This window comes from Eptatretus burgeri, chromosome 1 (genome assembly GCF_056783735.1).
Source record: "Eptatretus burgeri isolate ZD-2024b chromosome 1, Ebu_testis_v1, whole genome shotgun sequence".
Classification (NCBI taxonomy): Eukaryota; Metazoa; Chordata; class Myxini; order Myxiniformes; family Myxinidae; genus Eptatretus; species Eptatretus burgeri.
Genome location: NC_140961.1, coordinates 16,751,354 through 16,764,608, shown reverse-complemented (window position 1 = coordinate 16,764,608; position 13,255 = coordinate 16,751,354). Strand labels below are relative to the sequence as shown.

Sequence of the window (13,255 nt, the reverse complement as noted above, 5' to 3'; positions counted from 1 at the left end):
TAAACAGCTGGCAGATGATTGACCAGCACATGCCTTGCAGTAAAATAGCCGGCAGATGAAGCTGGCCGGCCTCTTTTCTTGCAAGTGTGTGGAGGGAGTGCAGTGGTGCAAGCCACTCGGAAGTCGGGCTCGGACCTACCCTACTGTCTCCCTCCCAACCTATTGCCTTTGCCTGTCTCTGTTCATACCCACTCCCTTAGTTTGCAAAAATCCAAATTTCGCCCCAACTTATTTTTTTGTTTTATTTTACTTATTTTTACTTCCTTCTATAATTCGTCTCCGAACCCCCTTTGCAGTCTCTGTTCAGCTAACCTATCCTGTCTTAACCTACTCCCAACCCTTACGTTCCCTTCCTGGAGGGAATAAGGGAGAGCTGGCGTCCTGTGTCGAGGCCCAATCCAAGCCTCAGAATGGCCTCCTCAGACTTCAGCGATCTCAACCCAAGGTGGGTCCAGCAGCCCACAACGAGAGCGAAGGGATGGATGGTGCGGAGAGGTACACTTCCTATCTACCCTAACAATTATTAACCTAAACCACCCCGGAGCTTTCCAAAAGCCCCTCTCACTTAAACTATCGGTTCTAACAACCAAATTCCCGTCGCCTGTGTTGGTATCCTTCCAAATTTGGGCCATGCCCTCCGATTTTCCTCCCGTGCCCTTACACAGTCTCATGGCTGGGACGCGTGGTTCCCTTGGTAGGAACTACCCTCTGCCGATTCTCCAACAATGGCATCCCCGGGCACTACACTTCCTCTGAGCCAACCAGCTCCCTAAAAACTGGGGAGTGCCCTCCTCGGCTACTCCCCTCGATGCCCACGTGGCGTGTTGGTGCCCCGGGTCCCTTTCCGAGGGTTGCCCGTGCCCAGTACACTGCCCCCGTGGCTTTGGCGCCACGGGCCCCGCATCATACGGGCCACCCGTGCCCACTACGCTATCCCGGCCCCCATGGACCCTTGGCCTACCGCGGCTGGTGCCCGGGGTACCCACTCGGCGATACTCACCGTTCGCAGCCATGCTCCCAGCCCGTCAACAGGGCTCCTGCACCGCTCCCAACGGGTTCCGAACCTACTTCCCCACCAACAGCAAAACGACCTCCATTTTGTCAATTTGACTAACCCCCTAACTCACATTACTCTGACCACAGGGTCCCTCGGGCGGGAATCACTCCTCCCCCCAATCACTCATCGCACCATGTATTCCACATTCACTCCATACACTCAGACCCGCTGGCCTCACTCACTAAACATGTTTCCACTTCACTCTTCAACTCTCACACTCCATCGCTGAACTCGACCATCCTTCTGACTACATCCCCTAACTTCCTCGTGCTCCCACGTCGTCCCTTAAAATATAGCACATCCTTTTAACACTACGTAGCTAAGCTACGTCCCCTCTACACATCCAAAGTCTGTCATTGTCCTCAAATAATCCCATACTCCATTCTAAATCAAAACTGCATCCCTCTACCTAATCCATTCCACGGGCCCCATGAGGACTTATCCCTGCCCCATGGAGCCGGTCGAGCTAAGCTAAACCTTCCCCCTAACTCGTTGTGTCCTGTGCCCGGGACAGGGGGGGTCTTCCACCCTTGCCCGGGAATCCTGTTCACCCAAAGCGAGGCTTGTTTTTTTTTTTCATGCACCCACCAGCGTGGCAACTCGCGACCTGCGCTCTTTCCCCGTGACGTCATGGCAGCTGCTCGCGCTTTGCGCATCTCATCCCTTAACGGACGGTACCATCCGGCAGGGATTTCTCTTCTGCCAGATTCCAACCCTATGTGCAGCCTTGACGTCACCCTGAACTTTCAAAAGCAAGCCTCACGTTTCGAGGGGTTCCCCACGCGAGCACATGTGCTCTGCTCGTCGGAGCTTCACACACGCTCGCCTGGAGAACCCATCCAGTCCAAATCCATATCCAGCCTACCTTCTGTCCGTCCGCGGGATCGGCTAATCCACCGCGTGCGTTTACGGATCGGGCTTCACTCCCGCAGGCGCGCACGTGGCGGCCTCATGCGACGCACAGCATGGACCCCGCGCGCGCTGCCGTGCAAACCCGGCACGGTCCCCAAAATAGCTACGGCCGCTACTCGGCCTTTGTCCACCGTCAGGCACCATCGTCATCGCACTCTCGCGCACAAACTTCCCCGTGCCATGACGCTTACACACCTCGAGATGGCACTCACACCGGGACATGCGATTACATGTTCCTGCATGCCAGCCGCTATCTCCCTCACATACAGCAACCTCACACACACGGTCCCTCTCATACACGGCCGTTCACTCACGCATGCCCTTTCACTCGCACACATGGTTCCACTCACACACGGCCTGTCACTTGCACAGGGGGCTTCACTCACACACACCTTTTCACTCACACACACACCTTTTCACTCACGCGCGCCATTTCACTCGCACACGCTGTCTGTTCCACACACGGGGCTTCATCCACACACGGTGTGCTGGGGGGCACGCACCTCGGCTCACTCGCAACCTCGCACACCATTTTACTCACACACGCGGTTTCCTTTACACACAACCTTTCACCCACGCCATGCGCGCGTTGCAGCACACATTTCGCCACACTCGTGAACACACACACCGGGACATTCACAATGGGGATTTGTGCCACAAGGGGTCCCGGGGCCTTCACCCCCCCCCCAAGCTCCATGTGCACCTGTCCACAGCACTCGCCCCCTCTACCTCGCAAAGTTCGACAGGACCCACCTGGTCGAGATCCACTTCAAGGGAGCATAGCTTCTCCCTCCGTTCCTGGAGGAGGCTATCCGGCTGCTTGCACCGGGTCATCAAACATTCTGTGAGCTCCCCCTCATCGTCCTCCACTAACTCCATGTGTGTGTGCTCGTCTTTTACCCAGTCTTTACCGTGTAGTCTCTCCTCTACAGTTTCCATCTCCCGCGTCTCTGTTATTTCTTTTATCTCGTCCATTATCTCCATCGTCTCGACGTGTCTCGTTTTACACGTTTCCGTCACCCCACTTATTTTTCCCTCTGTGTCACCGTTAATGTTTCTGTCGTTGTTACCTCCACGTGTCTCGTCCTACACATCCCCCAAATTAGTTTGTCCTCTACCGCGGGGCCGACAATCCACACTCTCCCCCGTCAGTTCGAGGACTCCACCACATGGCGCCGCCATTATGAGCTCGTGTTTCGCTCCTCGCAATTGCCATTATGCCAATCATGCCTGCCTGCAGGCCTCGACCTATTTGCTGCATCTCACCCCGCATTTTTTTCAAATTCGCATTCATGCGTTGCGCATTCGTATCCATCTTGCCGTTTATTCTTTTTATTTCGTTTCCCATTTGTTGCATATTCGTATTCATTTCGTTTTTCATCTCGTGTGCATTCATATTCATAGCTTGCATCAACAGCATCAGCTGCGCGAGGACCGATCCACCATTATCGGTCGTGGTTTCGCTGGGGGCCGGGGAATGATTTTGACGGAGGGGGGGAGGGGGGTGTCATCCACCGCAGCCTCTGCCGCTGCGCCCATTTCGGGTTCTGGGTTCGATTGTGGGGGGGGGGGTTTGCTCCTGCACATCAATGTCCTGCTCGGGGATTTCATCCTGGGCCATGGGTTCTACTATTTCTACATTAATTTCTAAAACACCCTGCTCCCGTTCACCTTGGAACGCCATCTTGCTTCTCGGAAATAATTTTTTACCACTCGCAATTTGATGGGAATTGAGGGTCGCTCACACACCCCTGAACCGATTCCCGCTAATTTAGTTGGAGGCGGGATGGATTTGAATCCCACACTCCTGAACACCAGTGTTACGAATTCGCGCCCGCCGGCATGCGAACGGCCGCTTTCCACTAAGAGTAGGCGCTTGCCCACCGGACGGACAATTCAGTCGTGACCTTCCAGAACAACGCCGGAACCCTGTCACGGGTGGGTTCTTAATCACACCACGGCCTAGCCAATTTTCTACCCGCGCAGAATAGGGTCAATCGCCGAATATCGATATACCTAAGTACCCGCGCGGGTAGCCTACCGGGAGACCGTACCTCGACGCAGGTCGGCTTGGACACGAGCCACTCAAGCGGTCCGTTCCGTTCTTTAGTGATAACCGAGCGGGTATTATCGTCCGACCTCGCCGGATCCGATTCTATTTACCGGGTATTTAACAACCCCAACTCTTATTCCGCAATGCAAGATGGCATTTCAATGGGGAGAAAGGAGGACGCAACGAACGGGTTACATTCACACAAGCACATTTATTTTACACACATGCACGTATGCAGTCATGCAATCCAATGCAGGAAGGGGACAAGACACGAGCAAGGTAAAAGCACTACAACCAACTATTATTTATAATTTACAGGCACTTAAACAGGTTTTACTTATGGAGACTCGGCGCCACATCATTCACACAAAAGAAAAAAGGCCACCCTCAAAAGACAAGGGCGCCAGACAGGGTCCATAGACCTATATGGCGTGGGACTTGGGCCCTCCCCTTATATCGCTCCGCCCACCTTCCAACTCCTGCAGGAAGCTTCCAGAAAAGGAGCGTGCCCTCTCGCCCCCCTCCCTCGCGCCTCGCGGGGGCTGAGAGAATAATTCTTGGCACAGGTCCAGGGAGATTCATTTCCCCAAAATCAGGCCCCCACCTTTTTTCACCTTTGACCTCTGGCTCAAATCTCACCTCCCCCACACCAAAGCACGGGGAAAACAAGCGGGAATAACAAGGCGGGAGAATCAGGCGGGAAAAATCCGTGCTCCATCAATGTTTCTTTGTTTCCTTCGCTTCTTAGAGACGGTTTACATGAGCGGAGAGGGTTGTGATGTGGTTTGAGGCGATAGTGGTTGGTGTTGATCGTGGTTTTGTGGTTGGTGGTTGAAATTTGGCTGGTGATGGTGGCGTGGTTGGCATTGTGGTTATTTGGGAGCGATGTTGGTTGTGTAAAATAATGATAGGAAAAGAAAAAACACTATCTCAAAGGATCACAGCCCTGTGACACGAAAAAATCCCATTAAACAACGGTGGGGAAATCTAACTGAACACGGACTTATTGACCTCACTGAACTACGGACCTTTATGGTGTTCTGCGAATTTCCACAGCCGTAACAATATCAATCCCTCTCTCTATATATCGATCCATCTCTATATATCGATCCCTCTATCTATATCTCTTTATCGATCCCTCTATCTATATCTCTATACATCGATCCCTCTATACATCGATCCCTCTATCTATATCTCTATCTCTATATATCGATCCGTCTCTCTTTATCTCTATACATCGATCCATCTCTCTTTATCTCTATACATCGATCCCTCTCTCTATATATCTATATATATATATATATATATATATATATATATATATATATATATATATATATATATATATATATATATATATATATATATATATCGATACATCGATCCCTCTATCTATATATTGATACATCGATCCTCTCTCGATATCTCTATGTCGCTCTCGCTCTATATCTCTATCTTTCGCTCTATATCTCTATCTATCTCGATATATATATATATATATATATATATATATATATATATATATATATATATATATATATATATATATATATATATATACATATATCTATATCTATATATATACATATATATACATATATATATATATATATATACATATATATATATATATATATATATATATGTATATATATACATATATATATATATATATATATATATATATATATATATATATACATATATATATATATATATATATATATATACATATATATATATATATATACATATATATATATATATATATATATATAGACCACAAGGGGAAAACCGGTGATGTCACTTTTTATAAATTTCAGGGTTATTGCACCTGCCAATAGTTGGCAACACAAGGTTTCCTCTCACAATATTACTTTAACAAATAACCAGGGGTGTCACATAATTTATATGGTATAAAGTTTAGCCGTGCAATGAAAAAACAAGTGTTGTCAAAGCTGAACAAGTCGAAACCCAGAGTTGTCAGTACTTCACTCCAGGTTATCTCCCTTTCGTCCAATCAAATGCTAAGCTCGGGTCATGCGATACGGTTGCTAGTAGAAAATGGCGGATCAAGGAGACAGTCGTCCTGACGTGACTGACAAGCCGAAAAAACGCAAATGTAACGGGAGAAAGTGGGAGATAACTAAAAAGTTGCGGCTATCCAACCATACAACTGGTCCTCCTTGCAAATGTAAGCGCCTGAAATGCTATGACCTGGTATCGGCAGAAAACAGACAGCGAGTGTTACATCATTTTAACAACCTCGGTAGCAAAAATGAACAGGACAGTTTGCTGGCCTCCTTCATTACAGTAAACCATGTTAAACAACGAAGACCTCGGCAAAATGAAGATGATGCCAAACTGCATGACTATTCTTACTTGTATAAAATTCGGATTGTTAGAGAAGGACAAGAGGATTCAGAGTTAGTGCAAATCTACATAAATGCTTTTACGTCAATCTTTGGCATTACAACTTCAAGAGTTGAAAGGATACGCTCATCCCTTGCAAGGACCGGTGAGTGAATGCTTACCTTTTATTAACATGGTCTTAAAACTGTTTATGTGTTATTCCATGTCTGGATGGTTATCCAGCAGAGTTCAATAATGCGGGTGCGAGTTCAACTCTACACCCTTTTTGAATGTCCGTACATTCATAACACTGGATCGTAACATGGGTGAAATAATGTATTACATAGTGTATCATTCCAGGTAAATAACCGCACAGTATTTCAGAATTGTTTATTCATTATGTATGTTCTCCGTGGCTTATTCAGAAAAGGCACTGTGCTCAAATTGTCTAACCACTCACCAATGAGGCTGCAGGTTCGAATCCAGCTTTATATGGGGATGCTAATAGCCACCTTCGGATCATAGTCAGAGCCTTCCTCTGAGCTTTGTTTAGTTTCCTCCCCTAATAAAGCACACTCTGCCGTCACATAAGTGAAATAATTTTGAGTAACAGCATAAAACGCGAAGCATATAAATAAAAAAAAATTCTTCTTTCACAAACATCAGATTTGTTTTTATTTACTGCTATATAATGATTTATTTTAGTGTTTGTAGATACTTGTTTAAGCACCACCCTCATTGTCCGAGCATGTTAGTTTAATTGTTTGTTTCTTTTTGTTGTTAGGCTGTCCTCCTCTCGATCAACGGGGAAAGCATGCCAATCACCCCCATGCTTTCTCAGCGGAACAGTTAGAGCGGATTGTCCAGCATATTCGGTCATTTAAAGGTAGAAAGTCCCATTGCTCACTGCATAAGACAAGGAAGGTCTATCTTTCAGATGATTTGAATGTGCGGAAGATGCATGAGATGTATTTGGAGATGTACCTCGAGGACAAGTGTTCACGAGAAAGCTACAGGTACTCGACAAATTTAACATTATATTAGAGACTGGACATTTTCTGGGAGAGAAGGGAGTTTCCTGTGCCATATTATCTTAAAACGTATCATCTTAATTGGACACCCAGAGAGCCCACTGTTTGATGAGTAAAAAAAATTTGAGTAGTGCCTGAATTAATGAAATTATGAAAGCACACAATCTTTTATCAAAACAGTCTTTTTTGTCTAATTCTCTTATTTTCTTTTCTCTTTACAGGAAAATATTTACCGAAAAGTTTAACATTTCATTTGAATGGCTACGAAAAGATACATATTCCACATGTGATGAGTTTAGAATTAAACTGCAGTCTGACAGCAATACAGCTGAAGAGATGGCAACATTTGCGACAGAGAAGGAGCTCCATGTCAGAAAGAGACAAGTTTTTTATGATAGGAAATCAAAAGCACGCCAGGCTGCACAGTGTTCAGACATTATCGTTGGTATTGCTTTTGACTTCCAAAAAAACCTCAGCTGCCCTAATATCACCACAAATGATGTTTACTAATCGACGTCAACTGTCATTGTACACTTTCAACATTCACAACCTTGGTAGCGACAGCGTTTACTTGTATTGCTATGATGAAACTGTTGGTCACAAAGGATCCGATGACGTGACATCCATGCTGTATCATTACTTCATGAATCTCCTTCCAGCCGAGGTCACACAACTTGAGCTTTTCTGCGATGGATGTGCCAGGCAGAACAAAAACTGGACAATCTTGAGATTTCTACATTACATGGTGATCCGATGATGTGACATCCATGCTGTATCATTACTTCATGAATCTCCTTCCAGCCGAGGTCACACAACTTGAGCTTTTCTGTGATGGATGTGCCAGGCAGAACAAAAACTGGACAATGTTGAGATTTCTACATTACATGGTATGCCACAAGAAGAGGTTTGAACAGATTAAAATTTCCTTTCCTCTAAGAGGGCACAGTTACATGGAGTGTGACCGGGATATGGTATGCATAAATCAGAAAGCTCTAGTGGAAACACCTGCAGGCTGGTTTGAAGTTTTTCAATCAGCACAAAAAAACCCATCACCCTTTAATGTCATTGAAATGGAGGGCAACAAATTCCTGAATATGACCGATTTCTGAAAACCACAATATCGAGTGAGCTGCCCAGTCCCCACACGCCCGCTAAGAGAAATTGTCTTCTCGGTGAAACACACAAAGCTTATGCAGTACAGAGAAAGTTGGAATGGCCCTTTTGAAACTGCTGTGATCTCCAAACAAGTGGGTAGAAAAACCACCAACATAGTCGCTCTCGCCCCACTTTATAATGACAGGTTACCAATAACAAACACCAAATTCTATGACTTGATGGTACTAAAGCGCTTCTGGAGCACTGGAGCACAACAGTTTTACGATAACCTACCACAAGTAGGGGATGCAAATGATACAGAATCTCATCAGTAATTAAACACTAATATTTTGATTTTCAGTGCTGGTTTGAAATAGGGAGATCTATTCTTTTTGATCACAGGTTTTGTGTTCAGCAAAGTATTAAAATTAAAGTTTTCACTCAGATAAGATTGGCTTTCTGCGTCATTCATGTTAAACGTTCCACCATAATATTCAGAGTTGAGAAACTAAAAAATGAAAGGTTGTAAAACTTTCACAGCATAAACTCTGAGCACCACAATAGCCTATTTGGTTATATCATGGATCTATTATTTTTGATCACAGGTTTTGTGTTCTGCAAAGTATTAAAATTAAAGTTTTCACTCAGATAAGATTGGCTTTCTGCGTCATTCATGTTAACTGTTCCATCATAATATTCAGAGTTGAGAAACTAAGTTATAAAAGGTTGTAAAACTATCACAGCATAAACTCTGAGCACGACAATGGCCTATTTGGTTATATCATGGGCTCCGTATTTGGTGCATATCGTGGTGCAAGCCTGGTCAAACCTTTATTGTGACTTTTATGGGACCCACGCCGTGGCTTAATGGTTAGCGCGTCTGAGTACCCATCCTCATTCGATGTACCCACCGCCCAATCAACCTGCTTAGGTATAAGAGGGTCACATGAGGTGACTTCGGCTATCACAGGGGTGGTTTATCCTTGGTTTCCTCCCGGTTTTCCATCATATTAAGTAGTACGGAGTAAGAAATGGAGAATCTGTCGTCATATAAGCGAAATACCCTTGAGTATGGTGTTGAACACCAATCAAACAAAAAAACAATGACCGTTTAATGTTGAAAAAAATAATCTGTGATCACCAGTCATGTAATGTATGCTAATAACCAACAAGCATGAATTTGCTACACATCCTGGGTTAAAATTGCATGGCAATTATTAAACAAGGGAATAACCAGTGATGTCAGTTTGCAACATTGATTCGTTCTTTGCTCTTTAATTAAATAACACAGAAGCTTGGCAAATGCAACATGCTTCATTTGATGTAGTCCTTGATCCTTAATCCCAGGAACCTAGGTCCGCCTACAACAACCTTCTGGTAAAACTACCAAAATCACGAATCACTGCTCACCTTCACTCTTTCATTTCTCCTTTTTTTCCCCACCTTGGAATAAACTCCCTCACTCTGTTCAATCCCATTCTTCCCTCCACGCCTTCAAAACAGCAGTTCACCACCACCTCCTATCATCCCCCATCCAAATCCTCAATCTTTTCTACCCCCGTTAATCCACCCCAAACCCACCTCCTTCAAATTCCCTGCTTTCCTTCCTGAAAGTTGCTGTAATGTCCATCTTGTATACCCTGTGTTCCCCACCCCATCCCTCCCCCTTCCACAGATATCCTTATGTCTCTGTTCCCCACTGTTTTTTCCTTCCCACGCCCCTCTTGTCTCATGCCTCCCTTGCTGTGTGTTGTGTGTTAGCTCTCATACGAGCATCGACAAGGTATACAAAAAATAAAAAGATGAAGAAGGGAAATCGGTAACCGTAACCACTGAACGGTACTTGAGAATTATCCAGAAATTCTGGGTTGCATTAAGGAGGAAGCGTCACATCGACAGGGCTGTGAAATGGTTTCAGCAAGTTGGGGCCACACCTCGCACTTCCAACAGATCGATGCTGTGGCTACAACAGAATTTCAGTGATCAAATCGTCTCTAAGACAGATGTTGAATGGGCACCCCATTCTCTGTATTTCAACCCACCTGATTTCTATCTTTGGGGTTACCTGAAGGACAGAGGGTACCAGGGGAGACCTCAGACTACTGATGACCTCAAAAATGCAATTACCACCAACATCAAAGCTATTCTGGTTCATGAATGCAGTCAAGTTATCGACAACTTCACCAGGAGGATCCATTTGTGCCTGCTGCAGCAGAGCAGCCATTTAGAACACGTTTTGTGAACTGTCTTCTGAAATCACTAGTTTCATTTTTGTGTGTTACTATATTCTACATATCACAAAGATTCATATTTATAGGTTTAATGTCGTTTCAATGTAAAAATTAAAAAGTATCAAACAACTTTAGGTTGCGTTTTTTTTAATGCCCCTGCACCAAGGGTGCCGGAGGCATTGTCCATCCGTCCGTATTTTCGTTTACGCGATAACTCAAGAAGCAAATTGTCGAATTTCATTAAACTTGCTAAAAAGGTAAAGTAAGACAGGGCAATTAACTGATTAGATTTTGGGCCAGATATGATAACGGTCAAGGGTCAAATATGTCAATACTCAAGTGTTTGTGCGGGAGAGCGGAGGCATACCCGTCGACTGCGCGCAGTCGAATTACTCTAGTTTTTAATGAAACACCCTGTACATTTTGGGTTAGCATCTGCAGAATGATCGATAACATACCTTTATGGTTTCTGCCCATCGTATTTGCTTCATCTGATAGTACACAACTGCTTTATATTCAGTCAATGCATGATCTCCAACTCCTATCCAGATCACATTCTGAGCACAAGAGTTCAAACAGGAAGGGGTGGGGGATGGTGGAGGAGAGCAGGGGGTGTCGAATATCAGAAATCATTCAATTACAACTGGATGCAGGTCGACAATATTAAACCCTGAGAAGTTAAAGTTTTGTTTTGTGAAGTATTTATATTCCACCCCACCCACTGCACCTTCAGTGGGATGCCTTGATCATCACAGGCCTTCATTGTGACTTGTAGACTGTAGCTTTTTCCTGCACCTCGCTCAAAGTCCCCACTCAGCAATGTCACATACACATCGTTTCTCACATCTCCTGTAATCATATAATCAACAGCACATCCGAGATAGTTAACAAGTTATGCAAGAGAATAATTTGTGGGTTACAGGTATAATAATGCTCACCCACTCATATATCTACAGATACTTAGCAACAGCCACAGAAACTTTATTAAGATATAGTTTTCTGATCATAGCTATGTCAGCAATATTCACTCATCTATTGGTCTGGCACTGACCAATTGGGTATGTCCGTTTTTCCCTTCACTCATTGATTGTTCGCGACAATGATCAATTGTGTGTGACCGTTATTCGTATGTACTGTTGTGTCTACCCAAATCAGAAAACAAGGGTCCATCTCGGTGGTGCGGCAAATCACATGCTTTCCTCGCCTCGTGTTACCTCACCAATCACAGCTGTGATTACAATATTGGTGATTACGGTGTGGCATCTTTATCACATGCATTCTTCACCTCAGGACTCATTCTGGTGATAACTATATTCATCGCAGTGCTATCCTTGACAATTTTACATTTCTGTGACTCCCCGACCTCTAAGCAGACATCCGTGTTTGGAGGGCCAGCATGGATACTCCTGTTTGGAGGGCAGGGATGCCCACTAGTAATTCTAAATTTACCTTTACCGATAGGGGCAATCCTATAATCAAGCATGTCCCATCGGCAAAATTATCTTTGATATGCCTCCTCCATCTTATGCAAGATGGTATAGCTCCATCGGGTAGCAGAGGTTGAATTTATCTAAAACGAGGGCAAAATATCCTGCTTGTGAAATAAAATTTGGCATCAACATTATTCATGCCTGTTCTCACATCATTTCATAAGTGAACGTTGAGCTTTTCAAGCGTAGCGAGGGAAGTGATCACTGTGGAAGAAATAATTCTATTAATGTACTCTAAATTGTAATGGTTGCTGGTGTTTTATAAATTTAATTTATATGCTACGAGTCTACTTGGATGTCAGTTATGCTTCCCTTTAGTCAAGAGTCTTTTGCCCTAATAGTCCAGTAGATATGTCAAAAAGATGTTCACTTCTGGAAGAAAGCATGAAAATTTGTATACAGGGGTTTTTGAGTATGCTGAATCCATTTCTAACTGGATCCACGCTGGCAAACCAAGGGATCACACTCAAAATCAAGAAATCCAAGATGGCCGCCCTGCGTATTGCCGATTTTGATATTTCGTCAGAACTTTGGTTCTATTTGACATAAAAACATGATCTTGGTGCCGATTTATAGGTTTTTAGGGTCAAATAATTCAATGAGATGCCTTAAAATACCATAAATGTGATTGGAACAAAATCCAAGATGGCTGTCCTCTGTAGGTAATGCAAATATCAATCTCGTTTTTTTTTTCTGTTTGCCATAGAACATGATCTTATGGCTAAATATATGTTTTTAGGGACAAGAAATTCAATAAAGTATTTTTTATTACTATAAAATGTATCAGTAGGAAGATCCAGTTACACTTTTAACAAATTTCGATGAACCATTGAGAGCAATATTGTTCACACTCATAATTCACAAAGAATAGAGATGTACACTTGTCATTTTTTTCCATTATTGGGAATGTGCAGGGAATAAACGGTTTTACTGATATAATACCAAACTAGATGAAATGAGTTTGAATTGTATTACAAATGTCAAAAAGGAACTTAATCTAGGACACTGTCCACATCTGCATATTGTCCACCACA

The 13,255-nt window shown here is 44.1% G+C and overlaps 1 protein-coding gene across 1 annotated transcript in view; it reads right to left on the bottom strand.

The window, feature by feature from the left end:
- Window positions 1–13,255, bottom strand: part of LOC147033942 (dedicator of cytokinesis protein 1-like) — a 681,090-nt gene that overhangs the window by 546,387 nt on the left and 121,448 nt on the right. Inside the window, exons 14-15 of the mRNA XM_085873660.1 lie at window positions 11,459–11,580; window positions 11,190–11,288 (exon numbers count right to left, since the gene is read on the bottom strand). Of these exons, the coding sequence (XP_085729786.1) occupies window positions 11,190–11,288; window positions 11,459–11,580 (221 nt within the window). The remainder of the gene's footprint in view (window positions 1–11,189; window positions 11,289–11,458; window positions 11,581–13,255) is intronic.